The sequence below is a fragment of the Parus major genome, chromosome 8 (assembly GCF_001522545.3).
Source record: "Parus major isolate Abel chromosome 8, Parus_major1.1, whole genome shotgun sequence".
Taxonomy (NCBI): domain Eukaryota; kingdom Metazoa; phylum Chordata; class Aves; order Passeriformes; family Paridae; genus Parus; species Parus major.
Window position 1 is genome coordinate 20,314,669 of NC_031777.1, and position 13,844 is coordinate 20,328,512.

The following is a 13,844-nucleotide window of genomic DNA, read 5'->3' on the forward strand; positions in this document are numbered from 1 at the left end:
AGGGCAGTCTGTCTGCAAGCCTGCAAGACTGGTTTCTGGAGAAATTATGCATCTCCTGCTGCTTGACTCATTTGAGCTTGCTGTTGACTCTGGTGTAAATGACAACTTTGTTATCATTTTCTAATGAATAAAGTGTCACTTTTTTTAATTAAAACTGTGGAAAAAATGCACAAGAGAAACACCGAGGCAGAATTGAAATATGCTAAACTTCTGTCCTGTTCCTCAGGGTGTTTATGAGGTTTGTATCTTCTCTGAAAACTTAAGGGGGAAAGAAGTTCTGTGCCTTAGTGTCTATCAAAAAAACACTTAAGTCCTCTGCACAGTTACTTTATGTGAATTCACTAGCATTTATTGGGAATCTCCAATGCTATGTCCCTTTATACCGTAATTCATAGAGCTGAGACTGTGATTTTGAAGAGTGGTCAGTGTTTAAAAAGTCAGGTGACTTCAAATACTACTTTCCCCAAGAAAAACTGGCAACATTTTTTTGTTTATACAATATTATGAAACACCTATCTGAATGCAAGTTGCATAAACTTTTACTGAAGAGTATATAGCTTGTGTTACATTGCACACAGATCTGCCACCTGAATCACTAATTTGAGTGCTAGGGGAGTCCTTTGACCAGTCAATATCCCACTCCCCAGATGGCTTTTCCTGAGTTTTAGGGACTAATTCTGTCTGGAGCTGCTGAGTGAACATGGGCCTGAGCTTTGCTGCCCAGACACTGGGGTGCTGGCATGGTGATACTTGCTGTGAGGTACCCTGAATTGGCTGCTGGTAGTTCAGGTTGCTGCAGTCCCTGTAGTCTGTGTCTCTGTTTCCCAGGCAGGGTGTGTAGTGTGGTGTACAGGCATGGCAATGTGATCAGCATGGTTAAACTAGCTCAGGCCTGGCTTCAGACAGCAGGAGCCCTTATCTGGGCAAATGTGTGGCTGCTGGGCTGTGGAGTTGTGGGTGTTCAGATTGTGTTGACACAGATGAGGTTTGGGGAGCTGGGAGGTGGGATGCTGGCAGGATGGATAACACATAAAACTTGTCTTGTTTCTCAATCTGCCTGTCTGACCTGTCCACAATCTTGTCAGTGCTGAAATGGAAGACTACAGTGAACAGGACTCCCATAACATTGCCAGCCCCACAGAGGACCCAAAGAGCAGTGTGGGCACCAGCTGCTGTTCAGAATTTCCCCTCTCACTGCTGGAAATTGGACAGCCCTGCCAGGCACACCCAGACTTGCACAAAATTATCCAGGTGAGGAATGTGCAAGCTTGACCTGGCTTCAACAGGAGGGTGTAGAGTAGGATGTCTGCTTCATACTTGGGATTTCTCTTTTAGGAAAAATTTCTGGAAATTGGAAGTTTACATTTCAAGCCAGTGCCATCAAATCCTCACTATTTCTTCTACTGCCCACCATCAGCCAAGAAAGAGGTAGGCATGGGGATGTCCTGGAAGGCACCCGATCCTTGTGAAGTAGCTCTTCTTGATGTCAAATCTGGATTTGGGGCTGGCAGACCCATGGGTAGATTTAGTCCCTGGAGCTCCCATCAACAACCTGATGTATTGCCTGGAAGGGTTTTAGTATATGCCCTTTCATTCTCCATCTCAGGAAGAGGCATCTCGGGATCAGACAGACAGGAAAGGCAGTGAGGACATGGAGGGATCAGAGGCAGAAATGGCAGCTGAAGAAGGTAAAGTTTGCTTGCTCTGTCTTGGAAAAGAAAATGCCTGTCCATATGGTGATGCACTTCAGAGCTAGGTGTGTCTGGTCGAGTCTCTGGAGGTGTGGACTTGTTTTGCTGACAGGGAACCTGTATCCACAGGAGCTGTGTCTGGATGCTGCATTGCCACAGAGAGTGACCCAGAGCTGGAGGTGGAGTACCGTGAGAAGCTGGAGCACGAGTTCCCAGACACAGATTCCCTCTCAGACTCCAACACAGTGAACCAGGATGATGACTCCTTCAGTGTGCTGGGAGGGGACTCGCTCAACGAGCAGGAGTTCCTGGAGCAGGAGATGCCCCCGCTCTTTGTGCACCTGACCTGCTCAGTGAAGCTGCGTAGCCAGCACAGCTCCATGCCCGTGCAGTCCCTGCCAACTTGTCTAGGTAAGAACAATTCTTGCTGGGAGGTTAAATGGCAGTAGTGTTTCTACTGGGTGAGCACTTGTGAGTAGGCTCCTGCTGGGTGAACAGCCCTCAGAACAAACATGCTGTGTCTTAAACAGCAGTTTCCCTGGACCAGCTTTCCCTGTAAACCCCCAGGGTTTGCCATCATCAGACAAGGGCTTTTTCACCAGGTCTCCCACTTGCTGTGGGATTGGTCATGGAAGGTTGAAAGGATCATGGAAGATGATGGTGGCCTTCTTGAGCCTGTCCAGGTGTGTGTGTGACAGCCACCTCCTGCAGTCTCTGTACTTGCCACCAGGCTGGGTATGTGTAAGCAGAGATGTTTGTTGCTTGAGTCCCTTGGTTTGTGATCTCTCCTCAGGGGAAGTTCTGGGCTGCCTGGAAAGCTGCCAGGGCTTGAACACCATTGACTTGGGGGACCTCTGTGTGACCCTGGACATCTTTGTGTTGACACTGCCCCTGGAGATAGAAGTTGTGAACACAGACATCCTCCACAACAGGTAGGTGGAAAGAGGCCCAGTCACCCACTCCCTGCCTGCCCTAGCCAGACAGTCGTTCTTGTCTCATCGCCATGTACAGACTTACGATTCGTCTTGCACAGCCTGTCACAGCCTTAAGAAAAGTAAAATATTTCCTAGATAGGCTCACCTTCTATAGAGATCCCTTTTCTGCTCTGTGTCTGTTTATTCTCTCTGGCTCCAACGCTCAGGTTGCTCTCTCTCCTGTGACAGATGCACCTCGGAGAGCAGCGTGTCCTTCACGCGCTCTCCAGGGCAGCCGTCCTCTTTCCGCTCGGATGAGGATATCATGCACAACCTGGAACGGCTCCCATCCACCGGAGATGAGAGGTATGGCACTGCAGGTGTAGCAAGCCCCTCACTGCTTCCTTCTACTGCTTGGGAGCTGCACTGTCATAGCTGCATGAATGAGAAGGGCTGGTTGATTCTTTGTCTCCTCTCTCCTAGGCACCCTGCCCTTTCCAACCTCCCTGGAGTGCACAGACAGGCTATAGAAGCCACTATGAATGAGGTAAGCCAGATTTGCCTCCTTCCTTCCAGCTAGAGCACACAACTGCTATTCCAGACTTCCTAGCCTGCTCCAAGCTGCAACCTGTCAGCTGAACTGACTGTTTGGCTTTACTGGTGTCACAAAGGCTGTTAGCCTTGTGGTTCCCAAAAGTGTGGGGTTACCGTGAGAAAATTCTTGCTGCAGTTGGGGTTGGCTAGGCAGAACTGTTTTCTGAAGGCCTTTTCTTAGGTACATTCAGGAGATGAGGGATGTGGGTGATGAGAGAGACTGCCTTCATCCTATTGGGGCTTGGGTGTGAATTGGGGCAGGTTTGCAAATGCAGATCACCTGGATGTTGCTCTGTGTCCTTGCTCTGCTCAGATTCGCTGGCTCCTGGACGATGAGATTGTGTCAGCGCTGCGTCACTCACAAGTCATCAGCACCTCCATCCTGCACAGGGTGGCCACCCACATCTATAACTCCAAGGGCCGGCCTAGCTGCCACAGCGAGGTGGTGCTGCTCCAGTTTGTCTTTGGGCCTGAGCACTCTCTGGAGAAGTTCAAGGAGGTAAAGAGAAAGCCCTGAGGCAGCATCATGCTTTGCTAGCAGGATGCTTATTCTTCTCTGTGTTGCAGGAGTTCAGAAGAATGGCTCTGCCAGGCTACATGCTGAATGCAGAAGGCAACGACTACCACTACATCTCCATCAGCCGCCTGCACTCCAGGAGGGCTGCTCCAGACCCTTCAGGGACACCCTGCTTGCAGCAGCCAGCTGGAGGGGGCACCAGGACCGGCCTGGGCCAGGCAGGCCAGGAGGGGAGCAGTGAAACAGAGGCAGAAGGCTCTGAGCTGTTACACCACACAAGCTGTGTCCTCCCAGAAGAAGGCAGAGGTCTCTGGGAGTGGCCAGAGAGTGAGACACGCATTGTACCAGACACAGGAAACCCTGCAGCTGGAGGCTGCCACATACAGAATGAGGTGAGAAGCACTGAGCAATCTTTTGGTGAGAAGGTGGGGGACACTGGTAACAGAATGTAGAAGGATGACGGGATTTTTTTTCAGTGCCTGTTTTTCTGGTCATTTTTGTGATCTTGGCTTTATGCAGGCTCCAGGAGATATGCTGAGACTCGATCAAAGCAGAGCACCAGGCCAGGACTCCATGGAAGAGGCAGTTCCAGAGACAACCATACAGTCACTGCCGTCATCATCCTCTGAGAAGGGAAACAGTGAGAAATCACCATTGGTGACACCATCTGCAGCAAGCCTGTCTGAGTCTGTAACACCAGGCAGGGAAGGTAGGAGCTGCAGTGTGGGCAGGATGTACCTCAACATCAGAAACTTTTAAGGGGAGAGCTCAGTTCTGTCTGTAACATACATAATATAACTGCTACTCCTGTTCCCATCCCTAAATACCTCCATTGGTACCCTGGACTGTGGTCTCTTCCTTGCTAGGGTGCTGGTAATTCAGTGCTTGACAGTACCCGAGATACTGGGCTGTGCTGCTGCACTGATATCCCTAATGACCTCCAGTTCCTGGTGACTTCAGTAATGGCTGTGAGAGCCCCGTTCCCCAGCACTGCCTCCAGTGGCCAGCACAGCCCGATTGTCCTGTGGCATGATGCTTCTCCAGCAGATGGGGAATTGTGATGGGGCTTAGCAAGTACTTTCATGGTCAAACCCCTCTTCTCTCTGCAGGCTCCAGCAGGCAGCGTCCCAGCCGAGTGCAGAGCCTCGTGTCAAGCCAGGGCAGCATGGACTCAGATCACCTGGGTGAGTCTGGCAGGGCTGGGGGATGACAGTGTGTGGTGGCACTGATAGTGACACACTGCCGGGTCTGTGTGCCTGGGCTGGGCTGAGCCCTGAGGGCAGGGTTTGTGAGTGGCTGCCCTGCCCAGGGAGGAGGTGTTTTGCCAGGCCTAGGACTGAAGTGAGGATACATTGCAGGTTATGATGGGGGAAGCAGTGACTCAGAGTATGAAGAGGCGTTAATGAGCGACCAGGAACCCAGGTGTCCCCTCATGCCAGATTTCTGGCTCATCATAAAAATCCATCAGGACCGAGTGGAGGTCTATTACCACACACGGTAAGGGGGGTCCCCTGTCTGACCACTGTCTCTCTGCACTGTGACCTTGTTGCCACTCACTCATCTCTGGACAGGATCTCCTCCCTGCCCAGTGTGGGTGGAAAGTTGCAGGAGTAGACTGGTGCTCTATAAGGGGAAAACTGCCATCCTTTCCCACTGTGTTCCTGCTCCCAGCACCTGGTGATGGGCACTGTCCAGGTGCCCTGCTAACACCCCATCCTCCCTTTCTTCATAAAGCAGCCTGAGTGTGGAGAAGGCAGCATCAGCAGAGGCAGAAGAGGAGCAGCCAGGGGAGTGCCAGAGTCTCAACCAGGTGGTGGTGAAGAAGATCAGTGAAATCTGCAGGGTTGTCAATCAGGTAATAAATCTTAAGAGGATACTAACAGAGCTGCCAGTGATTAGATGGCTTAGATGAGAAGGGACCTCTGGAGGCTGGCTAGTCTGGGCTCAGCTCAGAGGAGGGCCTGGGGAGCCAGTTCAGCTGGTGGAGTCCCAGCTTGGGGGTCATAGGAAAAGGGACTCAGTCTGGCCCTAAACACTTCTTGCTGTCTTCTGTGGCTGTGCAAGCAACAGAACCAATCTTTCCTCATCCTTTGCAGCGCTTGCTACTGCAGGACCTGCATGACAGCCACATATGCAACTCATTACTGGTGGCAGAAAGTGAGGAGGACATCTGGAAAAGTGAAACACCCTATACTTCATACAGGCAGCGTGTGATGCCCACGGATGGTATGGATATTCCCTTGGCTATGCCTCAGCTGCAGTGCTACACACATGCCTAATAAGATGTTAACTTCCCTGCTGTGGCCCCAGCTATATCCTATGTTCTTTACAGATTACTCTGTAGAGGAGAGCTACCAGCCCCGGGACTATCTGGCTGCCACCATGCAGTTCATGCCAGGGCACTTTGCTTGTGAGGTGGTGTGGAGCACACTCATCCATGTGCATTCACGCCTCAAGATGGGCCCCAACATGGGGGTCTCACGAGGTACGTACAGCCCAGGTTCCCTCCCTTTTGGTGTGTCTGGAGTCCAGCTGCTGGCTGGATTGGCACTCCAGAGAAGGGTATGTGATTGCTAATGTCCCACATCGCCCACAGCTATCCAGGCACTTCGCTCGGTGCTCAACGCCTTCTCTGTGGTGAACAGGAAGAATATGTTTGTCTACCAGGAACGTGCCACTAAATCTGTTTTCTACCTCCGGTGAGAAGCAAGTGTGACTTGTTGGCCTGTTGGCCTTGCTACATGTGTTACACCAGACTGAGAGCTCCTTGGGACAGAAAGTCTCTGCCCAGCCTCAGGGACCATGTTGTGACCCAAGCAGCAAATATCTGATTTCTGATGGGTCAGTCACATCAAGCCAGGCCCATCCTGCTGTCCCTGTGCTAAGCCTTTAAATGGGAGGAGAAATGATGGCTTTTTTGAGGCAGCCAGAGAACAGCTTTTTCACAAATTCCATATTCTAAGGACTAGTCCCCACAGGGGACTAGTGCACAGGGGAGGGCAGGGAAGATGTGGATCTTCTGTAGATGGACAATGGGAATCCTTGGGAATGGAGACTGACATGTCTTTCTCTTGTATTCAGGCTGACTGAAACCACCCACAGTGGGAAGGTGTGGGAAGCAGAGAGCAGCCTTAGTGCATCATCTCGCTCACTGGCACTGACACGCAGCCAGGAGCCCATTTACACTGAGGATCTAATGGTGAGTCTGCTGCTCTCTGCAACTGGACATGGGTGCTCTTGGTCACAGGAGTGGAGGGAACTCAGTAGTTCCAGCAACCTGGATTTTCTGTGGGGTAAAACACTGTGGATGTGTGGAGTGGGGCAGCAGTGGGTGGTGATTGCCTGACCCTGCTGGCAACCTGGGACAATGATGGATCTAGAATTCATATGAAACTACTTCCACATGGCTGTTTCTGTTTTTCCAGGGTTCTCGATCCTCTCTGGACACTGCCTCATGCCGTAGTGTTGACTCTGCCCGCCCTGTGGGACAGATAGACAGGCACATCCAGCTGATGGTCCATGGTGTTGCCCCAGCAGGTAAATGTTACAGCAGCTGGCTGCAGAACTGTGCTGATGTAAAGCAGAAAAACAAAGCTCTGCTCCCTGCCCTCTTTGCTTGAAGAAAGAGGAATCTGTCTCCTGAGCAAACAGCTCTCCCTTAGCCCAGAGCTCTGTTCTGTGTGCGTAAAAATACAAGGAAAGGATCCATAGCCCACAATGGAACCTCCTGCAGACCCTGTGCAGGAGTTCATTTGTCTTTGCCTACTGCACCAGCAGTCTTTTGTGATCAGAGACCCATAGAAAAATACGTCTGAAGAAACTGATGGTGGGGAAAGTCAAATTCCCTGTGGGAAGCGAGTGTGAGGATGGTACATCCTGACCAGGGAGGGAGAGGTGGCTGTAGTCATTCTTACTGGATGGGGTGAAAAAGCTGCTTGTACCTCTGCTCACTTGTCAGGGCCTGAGATCACAGATGAGCTGGTGAAAGTGCTGCGCAGACGCCTGGACGAGGCCACCCTGGATATCATCACTGTCATGCTGGTGCGGAACTGCAAGCTGACCCCTGCAGATGTGGAGGTACCTCACTGACTAATCTGTTCTCTTCATCCCAGAGCACTTTCCTACATTTTTACCTGTTTCTGCCCCAAGGAAGACCAGGGCAGTTTGCTACATCCTGTTCCCTGCTGCAGTGCTTGGTCAGGCTAGCATTTACCAAGGTATTATATACTGTGTGGGTGCCAGGGTAGCTGGGAGCTTCCCTCTGCTGGGTTTGTAACATGGCAGGACTTTCCTGTGCCCTCCTTCCCACACTTTGTAATGGATGTGTGCCCACATCTTGGGACTGTCCTGGGCAGGGCCAGGAGCTGGACCTTGATCCTTGTGGGTCCCATCTATTTCAGGATATTCTATGATCTGTCTCAGGGTCCTGCCCACCACACTTGCCCCTTTGCAGAGCCAATTGGTGTCATTTTTATCAGTATTAGAGCCCCAGGGCAGCCTGCTAGTCCCAGCTGGGTTTTAAAGCCTCCTGTGTGCAGTTTATCCAGCCCCCCGGGACGCCGCCCACAGAGGTCCTGCAGTTCTCCCTGCCGCCCTCAGCCCTGCCCTGGCTGCACGCCGTGGCCTATTACCTGCGCCAGAACCTGCTCATCTTCCTGCACACCCCCAAGTACACTGACAGCAATGTGGAGCACCACTTCAAGGTGAGGAGGGCTGGGGTTGGGACAGCAGTTTGCCCAGCTTCTAGCTGCTGCTGGGGGCATTTGTTGGGGCAGCTCAGACAGCACATTGCCAGCTCTGCCACGGAGAGTTAGGGAGAAACTGACACTAACTCCTGAAGCCTGGGGGAGTTTTACAGGACTGAGCACATCCTGATTAGCCCAGACAGGCCATGCTTTCATGACAGGCAGTTGCTGTGCAAAAAGCAGCAACCACATAGCTCATGCCCACAGTCATCTCCCAGGAGCATGGGAGAAAACACCCTTTCAAAGCTGAACTTGGATCCTTGCATGGCTCCCTCAGATCTAAGGACTGAAACATCAGGGTTAATAAAAATTTGGGAGCAGCTACCCACCGCTCAGCATGGCCATAGTAAAGACAGAGGGTGAGGCCAGATATGTAGAACCACATAAGGGTTCCTTCACCCCAGCAGTGGTGAAGGCTGTGTTGGCAAGTGTTTGAGTAGGTCTGGATTTGATTCTATAGGTTTGGGGATGAGCTCTGCATATACAAAAGCCTTTTTCCAGTTAAGGCAAGTTCTCTAATCTTTGTCAGTATTCTTCCTTGTTCTCCTTAGCACTACTTCAACCACAATGGGAGCATCCCTGACCAGGATCTCTATTTGTACAACAAACCAGGCGGCCAAGGCACTGGTGGAAAAGGTATTGTGCTCAATTCTTCTGAAACAGGATATAGAGCTGTGTGTTGGGGAGGTGTTTCCCATGCTGGAGAGGTATGAGTGACTGAGGAGGGCCAGTGCTGGGGGAGTGTATTCCTCTGTGGCTGGAAGGTGGGTAAGGTGTGTACCTGAGGGACTGAACACCTCTGCATGTGTGGCGGAGCAAACTAAGGCCTCCCACAGAGAAACTTGCTAAGCTTGACCTATTGCTGCAGGAAGCAGCTCTAGACACATCAGGACCTTAGAGTGGGGCACAGGGGCTCCATGGGGCTGGAGGTGGAAGCAGCTGTGGCAGAAGCCTTGCTGCAGAGGGAAATCTGGCTGTGTGTAGCTGAGCGTGGGCTGTGTGGGCAATGTCCTTGCTTTTTTCTCTAGACTGCTGGAGAAGGGATTGGATAGGGCCCATCCTGCAGGAGGTTGTCACGTCATGTTTTGTCCAGGCAGTGTGGTCTGTCACCTGGCCATTGTGTGTCTTGTGCCCCTCATGCACTGTTTGAATGTTCTTCTGTTATGTAGGTACCATGTCGGACCTTGTGCAGCACCTCTTTCCACTCTCTCACTTCCAAGGTAGCACCTGTAGCTCCAAGTGTTACTCCATCTCCTTTTCCCATGCAGCTCTCTGGTCCCAGCTGTTCTTGTTTTCCTTGTGTTGTGGCTTCAGCTCTGACTCCTCTGTGTGTTTGTGTGTGTGTGTGTCCATTTAGCTGAGCCCTGTTTCTTGCTGGCTGGATAAATGAGCAAACAGAACTTGTTGCCCTGAGATGGCAGCTCAGTGATTCCCAGCTGCTGAGGATCCATGTGCTGCCCCGTTAGCTTGCAAGCAGTGAACTCTAAAGTCCTGCATCTTTTTTCCCACAGGTGCAAACAGGCTTCTCTTCCCTAAGGAAGACAGGAGTCCTGATGTTTCAAATGTCATTGATGCCCCAGGGTGTAGCATCATCACTCTCCTGGTGGCTGTGCCCTAGTGTGGGGTGTTCCCTTGCTTAGCAAAGGACTGGAGTGGCCAGGCTGGAGTGGCCAGGCACTGGGCATTAGATGTGTGCTTTGTTTTTCAGTGAGCCTGGGTCAGAGGGGGCTCAGAGCCCCCCACAGATGGGAGATAACAGTTCTCTAGTTACCCCATCTCCAGTGCACCAGGCAGTAAGACCCTTGTCAGCTTTTGCTGATGGACTTCATTCTATTGCTCCAGAACTCAGATTTTGAGTTTCATAGCTGTTTATTTAATCCATGACTTAATGGTTCGATTTCAGCTTCTCTATGCTCCTGGAAGCCTTGTTCCCTGTGACATGGAGGCGAGCCTTTCTGCTCATTGGGCAGGCTGCTGACCTGGCCTGCTTGAATTTTGGTTGTTTGTTCTCGTGTCCTCAGCTCAGACAGACTGAAGCAGAGCAGAGGTACAGGAATGGATGTGATAGGGAAATTCACCAGAGGCAGAAGGGGCTGAGTGGGGGAATTTATCCAGGAGAAGAAAAGGGGAATGGTCTATAATTGCCACATGATCATTCAGCTGTTTTGGTGGGCCTGGGGCTGACTGCCAAGCCAGACTGCTGAGGAGTTTGTGCCCTTTACTGTTTAAGAAAGAAAGTCTGGTGGTAGAGCTCATAATCACTGTCATGTGGGGCAGACTTTCTGCTCTTGGTGCCTCTGTATTGACACCCATGTCCTGGAGAGCTGCCCTGCTGCAGCGGGAGGCTCTGTGGGGGTTGCTCATAGGTGTAGTGTCCTTTCCCCAGTGTGGGTGCACATGACCTGCCCTCTGATTTGAATGCCTACGTCTCTCCTTTGTAAGTATCTCACTCCATCCCAGTGCACTCTCCCTGCTGTGTCTTGGAGGAAAGGTTACTGTAGAGCTTATGCTTCACAAGGAATGATGGAGACTGGGTGGTTGTGCTGCTGCTGATTAGGCTGGGCACAGCCTGCTTGGGCTGGGTTTGTCTCCATGAAGAGAGGCCACCAGTCCTCAGTGCAGAGCTGGGGATTGGTCAGGGACACTGTTTTCTCTGTGGTAGTGGAGCCTGGTGTTAGTGCCATCCTTGCTGGGATGGAGGAGAGAGTATGGGCTCAGCAGTGTAGGGCTGAGGTTATTTTTATCTGGGCAGATCACCTTTAGGCAGTGTTGGGGCAGCTTTGCCATCCAGCCACCTTGAGTGCTGCTTTAGTCAGGGAGCTTTCAAAGGGAGTGGAAACATCTAGGGTTACAGTGTGAGCTTTGGACCTTACAGATGCTTCCCTGGTGCCCTGGCCATTGAGCTGGGCCATGAGGAGTCAGGTCTTGTTTCTGCTCTGGTGCATAGCAGGGCTCACAGCCCATGGGCTGTGGGGCAGGAACCACACAGCTGCTCTGCAGCTCTGAACTGTCCTGTTGTGCGTGTGTAGGGCTCAGTATAGACAGCCAAAAGACAGGCTCTGAATTCTTCTCTACAGTGACTCTAGGCTAGTCCTGGGTGTGAGCCTGCCTTGTCCCCAGTCCTGCCTGGCTGGAGTGCATGGGGAAGGCACCTAATCCTGTTGAGGTGTACAGTGAGGAGGGAGCTGTGAGTGTCATTTGCAACAAGGTGTCATATCTGCAGGGACTCTACATTCTTCACAGCCTGGAGGGGGCTACTGAAGAGTGTCTGGGCCCTGTACTCTGTCCCTTAAGAGGACAGGAATGGTGAGCCCCATCCTGGATCAATCTGCATAAAGGCTTTCCTGGTGCAAACGGAGATACTTTCCTCTTGCATGTGATGCTGAACAACCCAGGAAGCTCCTGCAGCAGCAAGGTGAAATATGCTGTGACTCTACAGGAGAGAGATTCTTGGAATGATGGGGACACCCTGTGCCAAACCCCATGCTTCTTACCCTGGCTCCCCATGGGCACAGCTAGCCTCTGCTCCCCTGGCTGCCTCCCCTCCTGTGGGCCCTGCCTGCCACGTGACACTGTGCAACTCAAGTGGTGACATGATGGTCCCAGCTGCCAGATGGCAAGGTGTAGGCAGGCACTGCAGGGGTGAACTTGGTGCTGTGTTAATGGAGGCTCTCTTGGATTCTGCCCCGCAGGAATCGCATGCATTGCGCTGACATTCGTGGATGAGCATGGCAGCCCCACCTTGCTGCCCCACGGGGAGAGGCCCGACCCTCTGAAGCTGCCTTCCCCCTCACCCATCGTGGGCCTGCTGCAGGACAGCGACTTTGAAAGCCTCACAGCCGTCAGCAGGCACCAGCCAGGGGCTGATCCCCTGCCTTCAGGTGGGGAGTTGGCCAGCAGCTGCCAATTGCCTGCAGCCTCCACATCCCCTGGGGCACCTCGGAGGGCTGGTGAAGGCAGGGTTGAAGAACCATGCAGAACTACCCTTTCCTCACAGGGCCTTGCGTGCTGGTGCGCCTGGATATCTGGGAGAAAGGCAACATCAGCCTGCTGCAGCTGTCGGAGAAGCTGCGCGGGGCCCTGCGCCACGCGCTCTGCGACGCTGTCATGGAGTTCCTTGTGCTGCCAGCCCCACTGTGTGTGGAAGCCACCTGCCCCCTGAGTGCTGCAGAGCTGGAGGACCTGAGCTCTACGGGTGAGAGCCTGGCCAGGATGGCCACCTTGAGCCTCCACCCAGCCTTGCTCCTCCTGCCTGGCCTGCAGCAGCTTGGCTGTGCTGAGGGGAATATGGTTGGGTGGGCAAGGAGGGAGGAAGCTGCTCTCCCCTTTGTAATATGTGTGATGTGGTGTCTTGGGGAAGAAGCATCATAGACATTGGTGTTGGAAGAAATATTTAAGAGCCTATCTGTTCCCCAAGACTGAATCCACTTTCCTGGATGTAACTGATGGTTCTTTTCCTTCTCTCCAGCCAGGTTCTGGCCAGACACAATGAGGTACCCAGCAGCTTTGCAGGGAGAGGCTCTGCAGAGTCTGATTTTCTTTGTCTCCCCAGGAGGCCTAAGGAGGACCATGTCAGAGACCAAGGGCCTGGCCCTGACCAGTGGGGGGCCTGGCAGGAGCTGTCCTCCACCCCTGCACTTCACCACTGCACCTTCACCAAGCTCTGGAGAGCCAGTGACACCCACAAACAAGCTGGGACGCCGCAGCTTCTGGGACATGCTGGTAATGTTACAAGTCCTCGTGGTGTGTCAGGCCATGAGGAATGGACAGTAGGGATCTGGCTGGGGGTGGGAAATCAGGCTTGCAGCAGGGATTTTGAGATCAGGGCACTGACTGGGCTGTATATGTGCACAGCATTAACTTACCCGTTTCTCCCCTAGAGCAAGGCAGAGTCCTCAGAGCTGGGCAGCCCCAAAACTACTGATGACATCGTGCTGGAGAGGCCAGAAGAGGCTCGCACGAGACGGCGGCACAAGACAGAGAATGTCAAGCAGCACCTGAGCCAGGATCGGGCTACAGCCACAGCTGAACTGGAGCAGGCACAGAGGCAAGCACAGCCTGCAGGCAGGACAGTCAGGATGTTGTTCCCCTAATCTGTTGTACATTGCTCTGCATCCTGATGGCCTCTGGACATTTTCTTTCCTTGTAGTTTCTCCCTTACACAGGCAGTTTAGGAACGATGCCTTTTACACACAAAGCCCTTATTGCTGAGGTGTTGCTGGGAGCACAGCTGTTTCTCCCTGACAGAGATCCCTTCTCTGCACTGTGGGGCCCTGTGCAACACCTGACACTCATATGGCTACTGACCAAGAGTGACCCAGCTCAAGGAATGTATCAACCCAAAAAGGAGGCTCCCAGGGCGCTGCTCTGGAGCTGTGAGGGG

The 13,844-nt window shown here is 52.5% G+C and overlaps 1 protein-coding gene across 5 annotated transcripts in view; it reads left to right on the forward strand.

Moving 5' to 3' along the window:
* The window catches only part of SZT2 (SZT2 subunit of KICSTOR complex), a 54,185-nt gene that overhangs the window by 26,606 nt on the left and 13,735 nt on the right, over nucleotides 1–13,844 (forward strand). For 3 of the 5 annotated variants that reach the window (XM_015636259.1, XM_015636261.1, XM_015636260.3), the window contains exons 29-53: nucleotides 1,086–1,251; nucleotides 1,336–1,428; nucleotides 1,607–1,688; nucleotides 1,821–2,102; nucleotides 2,485–2,623; nucleotides 2,855–2,971; nucleotides 3,089–3,152; nucleotides 3,513–3,698; nucleotides 3,767–4,108; nucleotides 4,236–4,425; nucleotides 4,826–4,900; nucleotides 5,075–5,213; nucleotides 5,451–5,571; nucleotides 5,813–5,942; nucleotides 6,049–6,201; nucleotides 6,313–6,415; nucleotides 6,798–6,915; nucleotides 7,142–7,253; nucleotides 7,675–7,793; nucleotides 8,255–8,419; nucleotides 9,013–9,097; nucleotides 12,154–12,342; nucleotides 12,459–12,656; nucleotides 13,014–13,183; nucleotides 13,342–13,508. In XM_015636259.1, the coding sequence (XP_015491745.1) occupies nucleotides 1,086–1,251; nucleotides 1,336–1,428; nucleotides 1,607–1,688; nucleotides 1,821–2,102; nucleotides 2,485–2,623; nucleotides 2,855–2,971; nucleotides 3,089–3,152; nucleotides 3,513–3,698; nucleotides 3,767–4,108; nucleotides 4,236–4,425; nucleotides 4,826–4,900; nucleotides 5,075–5,213; nucleotides 5,451–5,571; nucleotides 5,813–5,942; nucleotides 6,049–6,201; nucleotides 6,313–6,415; nucleotides 6,798–6,915; nucleotides 7,142–7,253; nucleotides 7,675–7,793; nucleotides 8,255–8,419; nucleotides 9,013–9,097; nucleotides 12,154–12,342; nucleotides 12,459–12,656; nucleotides 13,014–13,183; nucleotides 13,342–13,508 (3,705 nt within the window). The remainder of the gene's footprint in view (nucleotides 1–1,085; nucleotides 1,252–1,335; nucleotides 1,429–1,606; nucleotides 1,689–1,820; nucleotides 2,103–2,484; nucleotides 2,624–2,854; nucleotides 2,972–3,088; nucleotides 3,153–3,512; nucleotides 3,699–3,766; nucleotides 4,109–4,235; nucleotides 4,426–4,825; nucleotides 4,901–5,074; nucleotides 5,214–5,450; nucleotides 5,572–5,812; nucleotides 5,943–6,048; nucleotides 6,202–6,312; nucleotides 6,416–6,797; nucleotides 6,916–7,141; nucleotides 7,254–7,674; nucleotides 7,794–8,254; nucleotides 8,420–9,012; nucleotides 9,098–12,153; nucleotides 12,343–12,458; nucleotides 12,657–13,013; nucleotides 13,184–13,341; nucleotides 13,509–13,844) is intronic. The other 2 variants (XM_015636263.1, XM_015636264.1) reach the window with 1 other exon arrangement.